Genomic DNA, 20,832 nt, shown 5'->3' with positions numbered 1-20,832 from the left:
ACTCTATGACACAGTATCTTGTTTGCATATAACTTGGCATAAAACCCACAATAATATTTGCTTACACTTGTGCTGCAAATCCTTTCCTAGATGAATAGAAATTGCTTGTTTGTGTTCACTAGGAACAAAAACCTGCAGCTGATAAGGCTTGTCGGTACACTGTTACCCCAAGTTACATTTTGGCCCATCTCCTGATTTAAAATCTCCTGATTCCATGCCTGTATCTCCAGTGGCCATGCTGCTCAGCAGCTACCCTACCTGTTTGTGAGGATAAACGTTGATGTGACACTTGATACATTCTTGTCCCATGTTAGCCCAGGAGTTTCCACTCATCCATTTTCTCTTGCACTTGGGGCACTTGTATTCACCAAAGCAGCGTTTCTTGCCCTGGTATGGGGTCAGACCCTCTCCTTTTGGACGAGCCTAAATTACAAAAAGGAAAAATAAGTAGTAATGATGGGAGAACAAATCAATAGAAAAGAACATTTAACCAGGAAGTTCATATAAGTTGGACCCATTCCCCCCAACCCCCACAAATAGTTAGTCATACACAAAACTTCAATTTCACCAGTTCTGAGGGAGCTAAATAGAGATGAAGGGGTCACCAGATAGCTCCAAAATGAAGTTGAAAGGACATTTAGAATTCTGTGTTCAGCATCTTCTGCAGTTACTGCTCTGATATCAATATCTATCCCATTACAGAAGGCTAGTGTCCGATGATACTCCATCAACTTTTCAATCCAATCTTCAGCTTTCTCTTAGGAAACACTGTCAATCAAACCAAACCACACTTATGACTCTTCTGTATAGTGCATCCTCCATGTTACAATAATAATAATGCTTTGTATATCTTCAGCATCTTGCATCCACAGATACCAGAGCATTTCCAAAACAATTGAGAGAGAGGATTGCTCCCATTTTATAGACAGGTAAACCAAGGCACAAAACCGTGGCAAAGCTGGAGTTCCACAAATCTGAATTTCCAGATTGCTACTATTATCTGCTAGTCAGCATTATTTATCCAACGTATGTCACTTACACAGTACCCATCACAAAGTTTCAAAAATGGGTGCCTAAACTTAGGCTCCTAACTTTGGCACCTAAATAAATTGCCTTATTTTTTTCAAAAGCACTGAGCACCCAGCAGCTCTTGTGGATGGTGCCCTAAATGGGCTTCAATCCTCAAAGGGCTGTTGGGTCTCCATTCCTATTTAACTCATGACTTCTCTTCTGACCCTAAGAACAAGGGTGTCAGTTATTACATTGAAATGCATAATTTATCTGTGAGGAACTGGATTGGGATTTATTTCATACTAGCCACAAAATTGTCAGCAGTGGTAATCTGAACTCGCTACAAGCCATGGATGGGATTTGGATAGGTGACCTAGCAGTGAAAGGCTCCATATCCCATTATTAAACCCTGGTCCATTCCCCATTGCTGTATGTATTTCCTAGCTGTAGTTAGGAAAGTTTTAATTTTGTTTGATAGTCTGTTTTTGTTTGTAAATCTGCCTTACAGTGCCCCTAAAAGAAATCCGTTAGGTAATTAATTAGCTCTCACAATAAATCGCTAAATTGGTTAGGTTTTGTTCAATGGCAGATCACTCTAAATAATATAATTAGTGGCTTAAAGCATCGTAGGGGGATTTGCTGATAACTGTTAATATAATTTGTGACCTAACGTATTATTTCCCTTGATTACCCTCCTGAGTATATTTCCTTCATTTCATGACTCATGAGGAAGGGCAGAAAGAAATAATTGAAATGCCCATCATCTAGAGAGCACTGAGATCCACATGGTTTCTATTTTACATTTTCATTCTCCTACCCCAAATCTTGGAAACAGTGAATCATATTTTTCTCTGTGGGACTGACAGCCTGATAACTACATCATTCCCTCTCATCATAATGTTTACTCTTTTGTCTAAGCTTTTAAGGTTGCTTAACATCCTCTGCTGGATTCTAACAGCCACAGAGTAACTCAAGCAACACACATCCCAGTAAAGAAAATTTGTACTTAGTAAAAAAAATAAAAATAAAAATAAAACTTCTGCTGTGCACAGAATCTGTTTGCTTCTGGTCTCACCAGTAGAAATCCTGCAGAACTTAGATGCTGATGAACTCTGATCTGGTGTGGGTTTTCTCTCACATGGCTGAATATTAAGCCTTCTTGTCTGTTACAATATTGCGAAAATGTGACCATGTTAAATATGCTATTACTTAGGATTGACATGTATTGGTGTGTGGGGAACCCTGAACAACACTTGTCTGTACTGGGTCAAGTCAGTTCCAGCAGTTGTTGTTTTTTATTTTGAGAAGCACTACAATTCAGATCATGCCAGTTAAAACAGGAGACGGAAGCTGTGCTCAGTGCAAGTGTCCAAAAGGGAATTCTGCTGCTTCAAACCTTGCAATCTCTAGCAAACATTAATTGTGTTAGGGAAAAATCAGAGGCTGTCTACACTTTACCACAGCTACCCTGTTTGGTATTAAGTGTCGTATGCAGCAGGGCTCCTCACCTCCAAGCTGGTGTTGTAAATGGCTGTCTTGCTGGTCTGATCAGACATGCTCTACATCTGCTGTAAGAAAATTTGTTCAACCCCACATTTTAACCGAGGGGAGGTGTTGAACACAGTTTGGATCTCCACACACCAAGTCCTGGACATACCCATTGTGACAGGTTCGGTCACAGAGACCCCCTTGGGACTGTCACCTGACATACTGGAATTACCTCTGAGCCCGTTTTTCCTGCCAGCTGGGACTCCAGAACCCTGCCTTGTTGAGCCAGACATGCTAGTCTGCTGCAACACAGATTCAAGTCTGGTCCATGCCCCCAAAGCTTCAGACTTTAACCAAAAACGGCTCAGCAGGTCACCTATCTCCAGCACCCAGACACCCAGTTCCCAATGGGATCCAAACCCCAAATAAATCCGTTTTACTCTGTATAAAGCTTATACAGGGTAAACTCATAAACTATCTGCCCTCTATAACACTGATAGAGAGAGATGCTGAGCTGTTTTCTCCCCCAGGTATCAATCACTTACTCTGGGTTAATTTGTAAACAAAAGTGATTTTATTAAGTATAAAAAGTAGGATTTAAGTGGTTTCAAGTAATAACAGACAGAAAGTAAATTACCAAGCAAAATAAAACAAAACATGCAAGTCTAAGCCTAATACATTAAGAAACTGATACAGGTAGATCTCACCCTCAAAGATGTTCCAATAAGCTTCTTTCACAGACTAGACTCCTTCCTAGTCTGGGCCCAATCCTTTCCCTGGTACAGTCCTTGTTAGTTTCAGCAGGCGTCTTAGGTGAAAAGCAGGGGCGTTCTCATGACTGAGACTTCCCTTTGCTCTCTTCCACCCCCTTTTATAGCTTTGGCACAAGCGGGAATCTTTTGTCTCTCTGGATCCCCACCCCTCCTAAATGGAAAAGCACCAGGTTTAAGATGGATTTCACCATTCTTCCTGGGCTGGTTTACACAAACACAGGAAGGCTTGCAAGTCAACAGCACCATTTACAACCAATTGTCCTAGCCAATGGGAGCCATCAAGATTCTAAACCATCATCAATGATCCACACTTTGCATAATTACAATAGTCCCTCAGCGTTAGACTTTATATTCCTAGCTTCACATACAAGAATGATACATACACACAAATAGGATGAACACACTCAGTAGATTATAAGCTTTGTAATGACACCTTACAAGAGACCTTTTGCACAAAGCATATTCCAGTTACAGCATATTTACACTCATAAGCATATTTCCATAAAACATTATGGAGTGCAACATCACATCCATATCAAGTTCAGCTCAACCCTGTTTGAGGGGATGGGAATGCGGATGCAACAGTGTTTGACAACTGATGTTGAACATGGCACAGCCCATAGTGTGTCAGAATAAACACAGTAACATAAGGTCATCTCCTCATTCGGAACAGAAGATGCTTGCTATAACAATTGTCCAGTATGGTCCTGCAAGCATGGTTTCTATGTACAATAATTATGAACTGTGCCAACACGGATATTTTTTTAATCAACTTTTTTTTAAGTTACCCACTGGCTTGTGCAGAATATTTCCTAATGGTTTGAATCCATGACCAGCACAGTTACAAACTGTGTGACAACAACAGCATTAGACTGTAACTAGGTTTGAAAATAGTATCAAAGGCCATGACTAGGTATCATTCCTAATGCCAGAAAGCCACTGTACTGAGAATCTCAGGATGGTAAAGAATTAGAGGCAAAAGCAACAATTTAGGAATGATAGCAATAGTATTTTTCTGATTTTGAAAGGCTGAAGACTAGGGAGAGAAATTTTGTCTGTCATTTTTGGACAGGCTGTGTGGGAAATTTAGGACATCTGCCTCTCCCAACATAGGGTTTCATTAAATTACAAACTCAACAAACAAAAGCAATCTTTAAATAGTATGTCTGCCTGGTACTTGTGTCAAAACTTGTATTGGACTATCCTGCTAGATATATTCAGTTGTGCATTGACATCTGATATTTTTTGTGTTTTCCTCAAATTTCAAGTACATGTTGTAGTAATGCCAATAAATCCTTAGCTATATTTAAATCCAGGCTCATGATGGAAGATAACACACACAATGAATATTCTTACTACTACAGAAAGCTTAAAATGCAGCTCTGTGCTGAAAAGTGACTTTGCAAAAAATGTCATTGTGGAGTAGCATGTTTACTATGTCTCAATGATTTTCATGGCAAAATACTCATATTGCAAGTAAACAGAAGCTTCTTCTGTCTGCCATTCCTGCAAACTTTACTGTGGGCTCAGTGAAGTTTTGTTCTCTCCTTCTCAAGCATTATCAAGTGTTATAAAGGTTCTGTGGGCTAAATTAAGGCATCAGTGATCACATTGCCTGTGTGAAAGATCTGCTCCTATAGATGTATTTATAATTTTACTTCGTTTTTGAGGTCTACTTTTGGAGCAGGCACCAGAATTAATACAACCAAACAAAATATTTCCCAGCATTCTGAGATACTAGGGGGGAATTAAGAAATATGGGGCAAATATTTTACATACACAGAATGCAATTCTGGCATGGAAGAGGTGGGAAGCCAAGGTTTTGATTAGTGGAATAATGTAGGTTTTATGAAGGGGTTAACTTGTGAGGTTTCTGTTACTTCGAGCATACATGTATACTTTGCGTCTAGAAAGAGATATGTGATAAAAAGGGATGCTGAAATATCACGGACTGTCCTGACGTGAAAATTAAACATTTCCAGAGAGAGGTTCCCTTGATCAAATAGCTCCACAGGACAATTGTGGGAGGGCAGCTATTTTAGAGTTGGGGAATGGTCTTGGTTAAATATTAGGGTTTTTTTCCCCCCCGAAGTACACTCAATGCAAAATACAAACATGTATTTAACTTAAGGACAGTAGCATATAATGTGTGCACATTAAGGCAAAGATGAAAATATTGGATACACATGCTTTGAAAATATACGGTCAAATTCTCCAAAGATTATGGTCTCATTCCCAGAGGCAATTCAAACAGGTGTGGAAATATTTGCTTATTTCCTGTGTAGCCACTAACTTTTGTCCACTGTTGCCTAATGGGAGTGACTTTTCTGTCATACGGTGACAGGGTAATAGGGCAATCTGCCCATTTAAGGCCCTGTTTGATTACCAGTCCCATTCAGGAAGGGGTCAGGGGATGTCTTTAAAGGGCTCAGAAAGTTTGTCTGGAGGGGAGCTGGCTCCTAAGCCTGGCCCTGGAGCATCAAGGGAGATATAGAGTGCTCCCAGTTCTAATAATCACAAGCAACATCTAAACACCACAATAGGGCGTCCCTGAAATCTGATTGGCAACTATAACAGGAGAAAAAAATGAAATTGACACTACACCAGAATAGTAAATTTGAAACAGTATTGTAAAGAGAAACTCTGTGTGTAATGAGAAACCATTGGACATTCAAGTGTAATGAGTACTGGCATGCACTCAAAATTTAATCCTCTGATCCACAGTCTCCTCTGATAAAGGAGGAAGATGAACACTAAATGAGGGGCAAGAAAATGATTCTGACAAAACAAAAGCAGCTACCGTTTTTTGGGTCAGTTTGTTTGAACATCTTTATTTGGGACACTTAATTGATTGTGTCCAGAGGACTTTGTAGTACAGTTTAAGTCAATAGATTGTTGTGAATCTGCAGGCTCACTGCACTCAAAATTCCTTATGGAAATCAAAAGGAGTCCTTTGTGTAGAATTCTTTTGGGATGGGCCCAGGGTATCTTGTGAGATCTCTTCTGATCTAGAGGTTTCATAAATCATTTTTTTGTAGAATCAGCTAGGACTTTTTTTATTGAACATTAGAAACCCAAGTTAATTTTCTAATTCCTTAATGTACTTTAACAAATCATATGATGCTAATTTTTTTTTAACCTGGGCTAGTTTTTAAGGTTGGGATTTTCAAAGGAGTCAGGCAGAGCTAACACTCATTGAATTTCAGCAGCATCTCTACTTAGCCAGAGAATCTGACTACACATAGACCTGGATGTACATCTGCACCATAGTTCCTTGAGAGCAGTAATTGTGGCAGTAAGGTGCAGGTAATGGGGTCCACTGACTCTACAATGAAAACAGCACTTTAGAAACAATAATTAACTAAGCCTCACAACACTCTTCTAACATATGGTATTATCTACATTTATAGATGGGAAATATGAGATATAGACATGTTAACTTCAAAAGGAGCTTCTAATGAAGGGTTGTTCCTATTTTAGGTAGCCAACTTTAGACACAGTTCAACTGGAGGTGTGAGGGCTCAGCATTCCTGAAAATCCTGAGGGGGGGTCTACAGATACTCAGTCTCTTGGAAAATTAGGACTTCTGTGTCTGTAGCTGGGCACCCAAAACACGGAGGCACTCCAATTTAGAGTCTACTTTGGAAATTTGGCCTCAGTAACTTATTCAAGGTCACCCAAATCAGAAACAGAACCAGGAAATGAACCCAAGAGTCTTGACTCCGGTGGTAATTTCCTGCTTTAATCGCTAGACATTTAGATTTGCTTTATTTTTATTTTAACCTTTAAACCATCACAACTCCTCTCTGTCAGTAATTTCACTTAGTTTGCTGGAAAAACTACAGCATTCTCTGCAGGCATTTTGATATTGTTTTTGTATGGATGTTTATAGTTTGATGCCATCACAGATATTATTTTACTCCCCGTATCTTCAGTTTCCTAAATGCTGAATCAAAGGAAATCTGGATGTTCAAGCAAGCCAGCCAGTTTTCTCTAGTTAGAAATAGCCTTAAGAACTAGTGACAGCAGCAGCCCTCTCTGGTCTTCAGTTCTGCCCAAGCCGAGCTGAAGAGGTTGACAAAACAAATATGCAAATGCTCACAAACAAGCACTTATGTGGAGGCAAAACCCAAATGTGATGGTTTTGATAGGATGCTAACCACCAAGAGAGAGGTCCTGGGACAGTCACTTCCAGGCCCTCTTTCTTATTAGTACACACATTTCTTGTCCATGGGTTGTGCTGGGAGCAGGACAATTGAGTCAAACAGGACTTTCCAAGAAACTGAATGCTCCCTCATGTCTGAGGGGCTTGGGAGTTCCTTATCCTTCCAGGCCAGAAGAGTCTCTCAGCCACAGTCCAAAGGTAACATGTAAATGGCTCTCCTCCAACAGAATCCAAAGCTTGTCCTTAGCCAAGTGCTAAGAAAGAGCAAGAAACACACTTATGTGCTTCTCCTCATTGGACCTTCTTGGCTTTTCTAGCCCAAAGCACCCTTCCACCATTCAAAGAGCAGGCTTTGACTTCCCTAGACAGCTGGCCTCCAATTCATTTCCCCCTCACACTAATTTCCTGTTCCATGATGGTTTGAACAGCATTTGCAGCAATCCTTCCCCCACCCCATCCTATGGCATTTATAGGGCACCAACAACTGTTGCATCTAGGCACATAATAGTGTAAAGTTAAGCACTATGATCATCTTGGACTTTGCTCTTTCCATCCTGTGGTTCGTTCAGTAAACTTTACCTTCTCCTCTTCCTGCTTCTTCTCTATTATTACCGATAGTTTTGTGCTAAAACATGGCCCCTGGCTTAACCTGACTAAGTGTAGCTAGCACAGTGCCCCTACCCATTATGGAGATGGATTGTGTGTTAACTGTGCTAGACACACTCTCTTCTCCCCTTCCTCCCAGGTAGTCTGTAGCATGGTATCTGTGTTTGGTTGTAAATGGTATGTGTGGAATCCAATCCATGCTACAGCTGTTAGACTCTAACTGTGTTCGAAAATAATTCAAGCAATAGCAGGGACAAGGCCCGAGTATTTTCAGCTGTCTCCCATTTGGGTAGCTGGGAAGCTGACCCAGGCTTTAAACCCTGAATTTGATTTAAAAAAAAACCCTACTCCCTCATAAATCTCCAAGTCTTTCCCCCAGCATCTGACTTTTTCCCTGTGCAGCGTCTAAATACACCATCATGCCAACATTTACACCATCATTTCAACATTTCAAATTTATTTAATGTTGCCCATAGGGAAAGGCTGCATCTCAATACCTCCTGAGCATTGGAGACATTTCGATCCAAACTCTCATTAACAAGTAACAACAACTTGCTTCTGTTGACGTTCATGTGTTGTCACCATTCTAGTTAGGGCTCCAGATCCTGCCACCCCACCATGGCCCCTTTGTGCTGCTCTGGCTTAAGGAGTTTTCTGGGAATTCCCCTTGTACAAAGGAGTCCCCAGGTAGCATACTTGCCATGCTGGCCCTGCGTCACCACCACCTTCACAGCCCCCAGCAGAGGGAGTGATTCCTGCCTGCCAGCGGGCTCCTTTGGTTGCTGACAGAACCGGGCACAAGTTAGAGCAGCTGTCAAGCTGTTCTCATTAGTGCCAGGGCTGAACGGGACCATAGCTGCTCCTGGCATCAGGGAATAGCAAAGATGTTGCAAAACCACCTTGCCTGCTCCCAACCTGGTCCTGTGCCAAGTAGAGCTTAGCCTGGCCCAGCGATCTGACCCACTGACTTCCCATCAGCTAACTTCTAACAATAATGTTTTATCTAGGACGCATACAGAAATGCGGAAATCAACTAAATTCTCTTACCTGTCTGGTTCAAATGTTGGCTTTTAAAAGCCAATGGATGTCTTTCCTTTAGCTAGATCTAGCATATGCTCAGATCCATGGCCTCTTATTCTGTGCCACATAAGCAACAAAAATGGCATCAATATTTCACAAACCCCCCCCACCCCGGCACTCCTCCACACTTTCTTTTTTTATCCCTTTCCTTTCTTCAGCCAAAACCACAAATTGCCCATAATGAGATTTAAAAAGTGTTTAAGTTAATCTTTTCTGTTGGTAACTGGCCAGCGGAGCTCTAACAGGACCTATCAGATCATGCATCTCATGGAAGAACCTGCCAAATTGCTTGGCAATGACGGACACAATAAAGGTCTCTTTGCTTCCCCTGGACAATTCTGCCAAAGTATCAGTTTGAACAGTCAGCAAAGAACAAAACACCCAGCCCCAGTGCCCAGCTTTGAGACTGGATTCATTATAAACAACTTGCAGAAAGTTCCCTCAAAATAAAATGTAAGAGGAGCAATTTATTAAACTCCTTCCCACTCTGCTTCCCTCTCCCCGCAATGCCATGTGCTCCAGGGACCAGCAGTTTGTTACATATCCAAAAGGTACAGAATGCAGCAAGAGAAAGTCAGCCTGATATTGGATGTGTGACTTACCCAGAGGGTTTCTTAAGCATCTGTGTGTAGGGGACCCTTGATCAAATAAATTTCTCTCCTTGTAACATAAGAGTAATAACAAAACCCACAAACTTGATTCACTGACTAACTCCCAAGAGAACCAGTGTTTTGTGAAGTGGGGGTAAAGGCAGAGCTATATCTTGGAATTTGAGCTCTCTACAACCTATAAAGCCAACATTATTATAAGGGGGGAGGGTAAAACCACCACAGATCTCTGCTTCACACTCCTTTGAATAGTTTTGGAAAAGAGGAAGCACAGAGTGGTCTTGCTCATGTTCAGAAACTAACATGGTATAGAACATACAGAGGCTATTGGATTGAAAATGGAGGAAGGATAGTCCAATGATTAAACTGCAGCATTGGGAAGCAGGAGTCCAGGGGTTCTGTTCCCAATTTCTTGTGTGACTGTGGACGTTTCACTAAACTTCTCATTGACTTTTCTCTGCACAGTCTTTTGGGATGGGACATGACCTTTCAGTGCTAATGCTATCCATTAGGAGTCATCTCGTGATAGCGTTCCTGCGAGGAGTCTGGGTGTAGCCCCAGACCCATGGCCGGGCTCGGCAAGAGTAATGCCAAGATGGCAGATGAGCCTAGCTCATGAGTTTGTCAAATGTTTTTCCTCATCCTTATCTGATTCTCTCGCTATTTTAAATCTAGGTTATAAATACTCTGATGCACAGATTGGGCCTTTCAGAAATATCGCTGATATAATCTATCTATTTACTGTGGCTATGTGAGGTCTGTGTTGGATGACATTGTTGCTTTTGAACTATTTAACTGAGTTATATATCTTTTTAATGATGTGTATATAACACAAGAGACATGCTACAGAAACCAATTTGAGGCTAGTGCAGTGAGCATCCTAGTTTCTGGCATAGCTGGTATGCAGTAGCATGATGAGGATTCCTATTATTTGATATGGGAATGTTATGGGAAAGGAGGGGTAAGTGCTAGAAACCAAACCGTTAACCAAAGCCTTGCTATTCAAATGGTGAGCATCCATCATCCTATTCATTGGACAACACATAGTGTGAGCTATCCAGATATTGCCGGTCGAATGAGTTATGAGTTTGACACACTAAATCACAATATGTGGGCAACACATGGGTAACAAACAAAGGGATTGTTACAGGAGAGCCTCAGGTATTTTGTGAGGGCAAAATAGAGGAGGAGACCCATTCAGCTCTCATCCCATATATGACATCATGGTATAGTGCCATTAGTGATTCTGCGATAACGGGTTCAGGTGTATGCTCTTGCCATCCCTGGATGTCTGAGAGATCTTATACAATCACATTAATAACACAAGCATATTGCCCCTGCTGTGTATCTTCTAGATCTAGTTTGTTAAATGCACTGAAGTTACGGTACTTGATAGAGTTGACTTTGTTAGTTATCATTGACATGAACCTTGTTTTGGATATGTTGCTCTCAGTTTCCTGCTCTCCTCATGTCACCCCAGTTACCATTCTTACAATCTGACCTGTGCAGACAATGATATTCTGATTTGGGGGGTCCCAAATAATGAAGCTAGGGCAGGCACCCCACAAAATAAGCAGAGCTTTTCCCTTCAGTCCTGCCGCAGTGGTGAGTGGGAGGCTGAGTGCATATTACACACAGTCCAGCAGGACCACTTCTTCCAGTCCTGATGACAAGGGGTTGGGATAGGAAAATGGGCAATGAGTGGCTGAAGGTGCTGCATGGCCCTCACATAGAATCTCATATATTAGAGGTAGAAAAGCCACATTAGCCATCATTCTAGTCCACTTCCTTATCAGTGCAGAACTGTTGCCTAAAGCAGCAATTTTCAAACTGTGGGTCATGACTCCTTACTGGTTCGCGGATTGCAAGACAGTTGATTGCGGCGGCGGCCATTTAAAGTCCCATTGGCGGTGATGCCCGGCAAAGAAAGGCTAGTTTCTACCTTTTCCGACACCTCACTGCACCCCGGAAGCGGCCAGCAGCAGGTCTGGCTCCTAGGTGGTGGGGGCCACAGGGCTCCACACGCTACCCCCGCCATGAGCACTGGCTTCACGCTCCCATTGGCCGTCAGCTGGAGGGGGGGGGCGGTGCCTGCGGGCGAGAGCCATGCGGAGCCGCTTGCGTAGCTCTGCCTAGGAGCTGGGCCTGCTGCTGGCAGCTTCCAGGGTGTAGTGCAGTACATGGTGTCAGGACAGGAAGGAAGCCTGCCTCTGCACCCTGGCTGTGCTGCTGACCGACAGCCGCTGGAAGTAAGCCAGCGCCCCAATCCCCTGCCCCAGCCCTGTCCCCCCAAACCTGGAGCCCCTTCCTGCATCCTAAACCCCTCATCCCTGGCCCCACCCCAGAGCCTGCACCCCCAGCCCAGAGCCCTGACCCCCCTCCTGCACCCCAACCCCCATCTGAGCCCCCTCCAAACCTGGAGTCCCCTCCTGTACCCCAATCCCCTCATCCCCAGCCCCACCCCACAGCCTGCACCTCCTGCCCAGAGCCCTGATCCCCTCCCACACCCCAACCCTCTGCCCAAGCCCTGAACGCCTCCCAAACCCCTCATCCTCAGCTCTGTTGGGTCGTGGGTATCAACAATTTTCTTCAACTGGGTCACCAGAAAAAGTTTGAAAACCACTAGCCTAAAGTACATTTATGAGCATGTTGTTCCACCTAGTTTTTCAGTTGTCTCATGCAATGAGGAGTCTACTTTTTCCTTTGAGAAATGTTTCCACAGCCCAATATACAAGGAAGTATTGACCTAAATCATCTCTTTCTTAATTTCATCCCAGTACTCATAGTTATACCTTCATGTGACACTGTAAGTAATTCCTTTCCCGTGCTTGCACCCTTCAAAAAGCTTTAGACTGTTATCACATCCTGCACAAAATCCCCAATCCGAGCGCTGCCCTACCTAAGGCACACATACTTAGTTCTTTTAATTTTTCCTCTTATGACCGTAATTCCCCCCACTCCCTGTTTGTCTCGATTGTTCTTGTAGCAAATCCCTCCACCTTGTCAATGTCTTTCTAATAAGGTAGTGCTCAGAACAGAATGCAGTGTTCCAGGAGCAAAGCCTTAGAGAGAGGGATGTGATACTTATCCATCATGCAACCCAAAACTGCACTCCTTTTTTATTTTCCTTCTACAAGTTTCCTATCCATGCTCTCTTTAGGATTGGATTGAAAATTACATTTATTAAGCAGTGTCAATTGACCCATTACAGGTAGTTTTGAAATGTCAGAAGACTTATTTTACCATAGGGTCACTTCGATGTGTGAGTAAGCATGTCTCTTTGCAGTGCCGGCTGCTTAGAAAATCAATCACCAACCTACTGTAATCACAACTGAAATTTGGATCTGGTTTCCACAATGATAAACCATGGGTAAGATTTGGCAGCGTTTGTCAGTAATAGCACACACATGTTTTCTGATGCTGATTAAAATGATAGGCATGGTTGTGACGGATGAGCTGATCAAAGCCTAGAAATCCAAGAAGCTGGCTTGGCAAACGCTCTATTGTTTAAATCAAATCTGTGCAGCAGATCTTTCAAAATCCTAGCCATGCTTTTGGAATGGAGATTTTTCTTCAACTGAGCTGATCATTAGAGCCATCCCAGGGTGAAAACTATACAAGCCATTTTCAGACAATGTTCAGTTCTAAGCACTGCAGCAGTGGGCTGCCAAATATTTGTTACTGTCTGACGTCTCAACTAACAAATGTCACTAGTGCTAGGAAAAGTCAGGAGTGTGGATACTGTTTTTTCTGTTGATGATCAGCATTAATCCCACCCACCACAACTTGACTGAGGGGAGGGAGGCATGTAGTTTGCTAATTTACTGTAAAATCCCCAGGAAGAATGGTTAAATATTGTCTCCATCGTACAGTGGTATGCTATTTTCACAAGCCTCTGCCTTCATAATGAAGAAAAGCTGGAGGTACTCTTACAAAGGAAGCGCTGCACAATGAATACAGATGGACAATTATTTGAAAAGAAGGCCGGTCTGTGGGGAAGGTCTTGGACTTCTGAGACCTAAGTTCAATGCCCTGCTTTATGCCAGACTTCCTGTGTGACTTTGGGCATGTCACATAATCACTCTGTGTCTCAGTTCCCCATCTGTGAAATAAGAATGATGATACTTTCTTTCCCTCGCTTTTGTGTCTCCTCTACTTGGACTGTAAGCATTTCAGGGCAGCGTTTGTCTCTTCTTCTGTGCCTATGTCCATTACTGGAGGTGTAAAAGCATAATAGTCCTTTATGATCCGCTGCTTATCTCTTAGTAGATGAACAGTCCTTTTGATCCACGCAGGTTACCACATCATCCATCTAAGATCTTGGTTCTCTGCCTTGTATTCTTCTTCTATCATCTTTCCCTTCCAGTGCCCATAAACCTGCACGGCCAATGAACCCCTTAAAATGTGCCCTGCAAGTCAACTCTTTCTTTTTCATAAGACTTCTGAGCATTTGCTGAGTTCCAAGGGTTCACAATATGAATTAACCTCAAAGAGAGTTTATCTTACCTCAGGTTTGATTTCATTCTCGGGAACTGGTGCCTAGTGCTTCTCATTTGGAAGCTCAGATGTTATGCTTACATTTAGCACCGGGTTCCCCACAAACATGCGGTGCGCAATGGGTGAGAGGCAGCCCCCTTCTGGCCGCGCTCCGGTCCCCTAAACGTAACGATACAGCAGCGCCGCGGAGCCTCGGTTGGCTCCGGATGGCCGGCCAGAAGGGGGCCACCTCTCACCCGTTGCGCACCGCATGTTCGTGGGGAACCCGGTGCTAAATCATTCGTAGACGACCTGATTCTGGGTCAGGGTTTTGTGCGTAGCAGAGCAGCTTCCTCGCTGCGATCTATTGAAAGTCAGCCTTTGACACAGTTGTTGCAATAGTAATCCTGCTCAGTACGAGAGGAACCGCAGGTTCAGACATTTGGTGTATGTGCTTGGCTGAGGAGCCAATGGGGCGAAGCTACCATCTGTGGGATTATGACTGAATGCCTCTAAGTCAGAATCCCACCCCTGATACCAGTTGTGACAAAGTTCCTCCTCTACCTTGGTGGGTCCTGCGCTTATTGGCGGATTTGCTCACCTCAGTGATCTTCCCCTCTGGTGGAACCCACAGTCTGGGTCAACTCCTCCTATGTCTGATCAGGAGTTGGGAGGTTTGGGGGGAACCCGGGCCTGCCCTCTACTCCGGGTTCCAGCCCAGGGCCCTGTGGATCGCAGCTGTCTATAGTGCCTCCTGTAACAGCTGCATGACAGCTACAGCTCCCTGGACTACTTCCCCATGGCCTCCTCCAAACACCTTCTTTATCCTCACCACAGGACCTTCCTCCTGGTGTCTGATAATAATTGTACTCCTCAATTCTCCAGCAGTACACTCTCTCACTCTCAGCTCCTTGTGCCTCTTGCTCCCAGCTCCTCACACGTGAATCTCACTGACTAACTGGGAGGCTTTTAACTAGTTCCAGCCAGCCCTTGATTGGCTTCAGGTGGCCCAATCAATGTAGCTATCTCCACTGCCTTCTAGAAAGATCTTAATTGGCCCCAGGTGTCTTGATTAACCTGGAGCAACTGCCATTTGGTTACCATGGTACCAGGGATTTGGTTAGCCTGGGGCTAACATACCTGTTCCTCTCTACTTTACTGTAGCCATCTGGCCTTGCCCCATGACACTTGCTAGACATTCCCTACTCCTCCCATCAAGCCTTTCTATTAAGGAATGACATTACATTGAGGAAAGCTGAGCATGGATTGTCTTGGCTAAGTGCAAGTAAGGCAACAAAGTTAGGAAACTAAAGTAAGCAAATTAAGAACGAAGAACAAAAATATAGTGTTTGGCATCAAACTGTCATCAGAACCGAGAGAGGCAATACCCAGTATATAGTGGTGATCTGCATTAATTTTGTGGGCTTTGTGTTACTTTGCAGAATTTCTCCCATGGTCTCATGAGAGGATGAGCTAAAAGGAGTTGGGAGAGGGTGAATCACTCTGCCCAGGAGATGCTTTCGGCAATGACTTGTATTCTGAGCTGGAGGAAACACCTTCTCCAAGGAGTTTCTCTACTAGGGTTTCTCTGGACCACAACTTGCATAGTACAATAAGCTAAAGGAACCACATGTCCAGAAGGAATGGTTTCTTACTCTCTGCAGGTGTCCTTTCCTCTAGTGACATGCACTCTGCGACAAAGGAATCACTTGCCACAGGAATTGTTAGAGAACAATCTCTATAAGCAGTAGTCTGGTAGCAGGTACTATATAAATGCATTGGTGTCCCAGTGTCCTTTTCCTATAACAAGACCTTTATGCTGGTTGCTATTTTAAATGTCCTAAAATCAAATGAAGCTTCTGATAGTGTGTGTCAGGTCCTGTCTCAGCAATTGCTACAACCTTCTTATTTGCATAAAAACTCAAATTGATTTTTCCTCTAATATCATATCAATAACACTGAATGAGTGATACTTAGTGCTGCTGTATGCAAAAGCATTGCCATTTGATCTAATTAAGTGCTGATATTTAGGACCTGATATACAAAACTGTGTGTATGCAACTCCACATATAATTTGCAGGTGCAGTTACTATACATGAACACCCAAATCAGCTATGTGTGCCTGCAAATAGCCAGTTTCATGCACAACTGGCTTTTGTCTAGCATGCATACCAGCAGGATCCTATGTATATCCAGGAATGCAAATGGCTGCCTAACTACCCTCCTTTTTGAAAATATATAACTGAACTTAATCCACATCCTAAATTTTCAATAATAATATAAAATGTAGATCTCTGGCCCTTATGAATGTGAAGATAACCATCAAACTGTGAACCAAATTTTAGCTGACATAGTGAAGCAAACAGACAACCTGAAAAAACAGCTCCGAGGGAAAATAAATACTGTACTGATTGTGTTAATTATTTTCATACTTAATTCACAAGGAAAGCTTCGGGGGGCGGGGAGGCTGTGAGGAAGGGGCAGTGCTTACATGAATCTGGGTCCTGCCATATAATTTAGGTCTAATGTGTCATATAAAACATGGGGACTCATGTATCGGATTAGCACATGCAACAGCTAACACTGTATTTGCACACTAGGGTGAAGTCAGGCATATTCTTATTTTTTTTAAATGGGGCCCTCGGTGTTACAAAATCATATTGTTCCAAATAGCGTGAGATAAAAGTAAGTGGTTGAAATCCGTCTTTCCCCCTCTTTCATACAAAACGGCCCATACCAAGTTAATTATGAGGAAACAAGAAATGCATTCCCCTTAATAGCTTCCTGATGTGTGTGGGTTTTTTTCCCCTCTCTCTCTCTTCATATGGTGCTTGAATATTTACAGTGGCAATCCCTCACCCCACATGCACGCTATGGTAAGCATGCTGGGACTTTATGGTTGGCATCGGCGTTTGGGAGTGGTGAAGACAACATCCTTGCTGTAGTCAGACTTGACCGTCTCCAGACTGAGATCAGGGCTCACGTTTTTGGTCTTATAGGGCCAGTTTAATTGGGCTATGCTTGGAGAACTGGCCTCAAATTGTGTTTCAGATTCCCCCAAGGTCTAATATGGTGAAGTTGGGACACTGCTCTTATGATCACTTGGTAGGTCTAATAAGGACTATCTTTTTTTCTTTTAACTAGCAATATAGGGGCTCAGTCACACCCCTGCTTTCTTACAGGTCACAGTTCCCTCACAGAGGTAAAGCAGATAGGAAGGAAGCCAGACATGAGTGCAGGTCATAATGCTCCTATACAGGGGAAAAAAAGGGGAAGTTTCTTCTCCTCTGCCATTGCTCCAGAGAATGTATATGTAAAGCACTGGCCAGGGGAAGAGAGTTTGGGTTGGAATTTATCAACAGCATATTGATGACACATCTTTATGTCTCCATTAGACTCAAACAGTTCAATTTCTTTCCTTATTAAGTGCCTAGACTAGGAGACTAGGTGATGGATGAGAATGAGGTTGCTGAAGATCCAAGCCAGGCAAGATGGATGTGCTTCTGGTTGGTTGCAGGAAACCTCCAGAAAATGTGGAGGGGTGGTATGTGGACCCTCTAATTGAAAATGAGGGTCAATAAGGTTTGCACATTACAGGATGATTGCCGAGTCTGATGGCAACACTAGCTAATGCTGCTTTTAGTCCTGTGCATTTCGCTAGAAATCTGATTTAACTATTACAAGGACAAGGATTGCTTTCCATTTAGAATTAGAAACATTTTCAAATTCTTTTAAAGGTTTTTATCTCATCAAAACAAATCTTGGAAAGCAAAGGAAAACACCGTTAACAAGATAAGGGCCAAGTGGATTTCAGAGGAAAGGATGTCGCTAAAAGAGTCCTGCCTTTTTCCTTCCTAGGCTTTTTAAATGAGCTGTGTCCTTTTTCTCTTATCTGCCAAGTCCTGGGTTTAGAATTCTGGACCAGATTCAGAAGTTACATAAATTATTACTTAAATTATGTTGGTAAATTGACAGGTGAGTGGGAGTTGGTGTAACTTGGTGTAGCAGGGTGGACCCTGCTCCGGCTCTGAGGGCTTGGACAAAGCAGCCTGGCAGGGCTTGAGAGCTGTGGCTGGAGGCTGCACTGATGGGGAAAGTGGCTGCAGCTGGGGCCACGCCCCAAACTGAAGCCCTGGGGATTATAAGAGGCAGGAAAGCCAGAGCCCAGAGAGAGTCCCTCTCTCTGCCTTTGGAGAGGGATGGGCCTGGCTGCTTAGCTGGAGGCTAGATACCTGAGGGAAGCAGAGCTGGGGAATAGGCTGAGGGGCCAGGGAAGCTCTAGCCAGGACAGCCCCAGGCTGCGGCCTAGCGAAGGGCCATAGGTACTGTGGGTTGCAGAGGGCAGCCCAGGGGTAGGACAAAGCAGCAGGTCCACACCCCTATTGCCTGTGATGAGTGGGCTGATACTGCAGTCTGCCCCAGGGTGTGGGGCTAGACCATGACTGTCAGTAGCCACTACTGAGGCAAGGCGGGGATAGTAGCGTGGGGTTCCCCCGGGAGGGGGAGACCCAATTATAGATAGCAGGCACCGGGTCCAGGGAGGGACGCTGGGGCCAGAGAACAGGCGGGTCACCAGCCAGCCGGGGGCGCTCCAGGGCCGGACCGAGGGACATTCCGGGACCGACCAGCAGGAGGCGCGGCAGGGGTGAGTACCGCCCGCGTACACTTGGGTACTTAGGATATGAAAGGGTAGAGTTTTAGTAAGAAAAGCAGCCAACAGGAAGCGTAGTCTTGTGGTTAAGGCCCTGGAGTGGGCCTCTGGAGATCTGGTTTTAAGTCCTAGCTTGACCACTGACTTCCTGTGTGAGCTTGTGGACAAATTGCTTAATTTCTCTGTGCCTCAGTTCCTTATCTGTAAAACAGGTAACAACAGCATATATCTCTATTTCATGTTGTGAAAATATATTAACTGATGTGTGCTAGGTATTCTGGTATTATGGAGCTGAGCAGTAAGGAAGAGACTGTTGAGTTATGTAAAGTTCTGGCAGGTATTTTTTTTTTAATGAATGCTAGCCAAGGGCTGATACCAGTGAACTTGACCTCACTTCTTGATATTGCATTATTTTAAGCATCTGGTGCACCTATATTTTCTTTTTCATACATTTTCTCTTTTCCTTATAACTAATTGATTGGAGTAGCTGGGGCTGTCATTTTCTTCAAACTGTCGTGCCATCTCCACTGATGTCTCTGTGTGTCTCTCTCTCTCTCTCTCTCTCTCTTTTTTTTTTTTAAACCCTAGACCCCAAGGTCCACCATTGCAGCACTTCAACAAGCATTCCCATTTTAGAAGCTGGAATATGTAGATACATGGTCATTTTGAAGGATTCCTACTCATGAGTCCTTCATGTTAAAGCCAGAGTATCGTCTCTTTCCTCTCACCTACTCCCCCCAAAATCAGTACAAAGACTCCCAGCTCCCACCTAGTCTCCACTTCCTAAGGAGATGTAACAGAGGCTCAGTGCATGCTGGGATACTTGTACTCATGCTGCAGCGTGTCCTTTTCTAGGATGAAATGAGCAAGAGACTCATTGTTTCCAGCTGGAATGGGCCCTTTGCTCTGAACGATTAAGAAAAAGGAAAGGAAATAAAGACCAGATGAGTGAGTTCCCTCCCTCCCTTCTGTTTTCCCTCTCCCTGAGATGATACATGAAAACACCAGTTGAGACAGTCAGGCTGCTTTAAATTACAGCATTCTTTTTGAGCCTGGAAAAATACATGCTACGCGCACCTCAAGTATTTGAACCTTGACTTTGGCTCCTGCCATCATCCTGAGATGAGTAAATGTTTATGGCATTTAACAATGCAAGTCAAGTACTTCTTCCATATATTCCTCTACCCTTAATCTCTTTCTTCTGGAAAAACCTTGTCCTGTCATACAAAAGTGTGCTTCAGAGCAGAAGCCCCTTCCCTTCACAACTCAACCTCCCTGTGAAGCTGCCAGGCATGATTACAATCTAACTCAAGTTTCTTGAGTCCTAGCAGTTGGTCATGGCTAGCATGCATGACAACACTAATGGGCATGGTTTACTGGCTTGGCGGACCTGGGCTCCAGTGCACGTTTCCTTCTGGTGCAGATGTTAAGAGGGAGTTCCTTGTTGGAGTAGCAACAAGATGCATGTTGTCCCCAGCCCATCTGAACCATCTTTCATATAGTTGCCAGCTGGCTCGGCAACTCTCTACTCTTCATTCCCTTGTTCTGCTCTGTTGGGCAAGGGCAGGTTTTCACTGTCTTCTTAGTTGAGTGCATCAGCAAAGGCTTGGAGCAATAGACATCAGCACTAGTTAGAAGACCACCCTGTCTCAAAAGCTTGCCTGTCTTCAAAACTTGACCATATCTAGGCATGCAAGCATAGTGCTGGGAGAGTCTGTCCCATCCTTTCCTGTTCTTGCGGTTAAATATTCTACTACAGTTTACCACAGCATGGATACAAAACGAGCCTGCATCATTTGAGGAGTTGTCTGTGTCAGGCTACTAATGTCCACTGACAGCTGCATAAACTAATCAAGCTTTCTGACCATCAAAATTTTTTGATATCCATAGAATTTTAGGGACTCTTAAAATTTCAATAAAAGACTTGTCAAAAGGCAATGGGTCAAATTTAATTCCCAGTGTAATTCCACACAC

General features: G+C 43.6%; 1 protein-coding gene across 1 annotated transcript in view; it reads right to left on the bottom strand.

Annotated features, from left to right (window-relative positions):
- Positions 1 to 20,832, bottom strand: part of ZCCHC24 (zinc finger CCHC-type containing 24) — a 162,228-nt gene that overhangs the window by 21,042 nt on the left and 120,354 nt on the right. The window contains exon 3 of the mRNA XM_039481574.1: positions 259 to 423. Within this exon, the coding sequence (XP_039337508.1) occupies positions 259 to 423 (165 nt within the window). The remainder of the gene's footprint in view (positions 1 to 258; positions 424 to 20,832) is intronic.

Source organism: Mauremys reevesii, linkage group 7 (genome assembly GCF_016161935.1).
Source record: "Mauremys reevesii isolate NIE-2019 linkage group 7, ASM1616193v1, whole genome shotgun sequence".
NCBI lineage: Eukaryota > Metazoa > Chordata > Testudines > Geoemydidae > Mauremys > Mauremys reevesii.
Note: the sequence above shows the minus strand (reverse complement) of the source record. Positions and strands in the feature narration are given on the sequence as shown.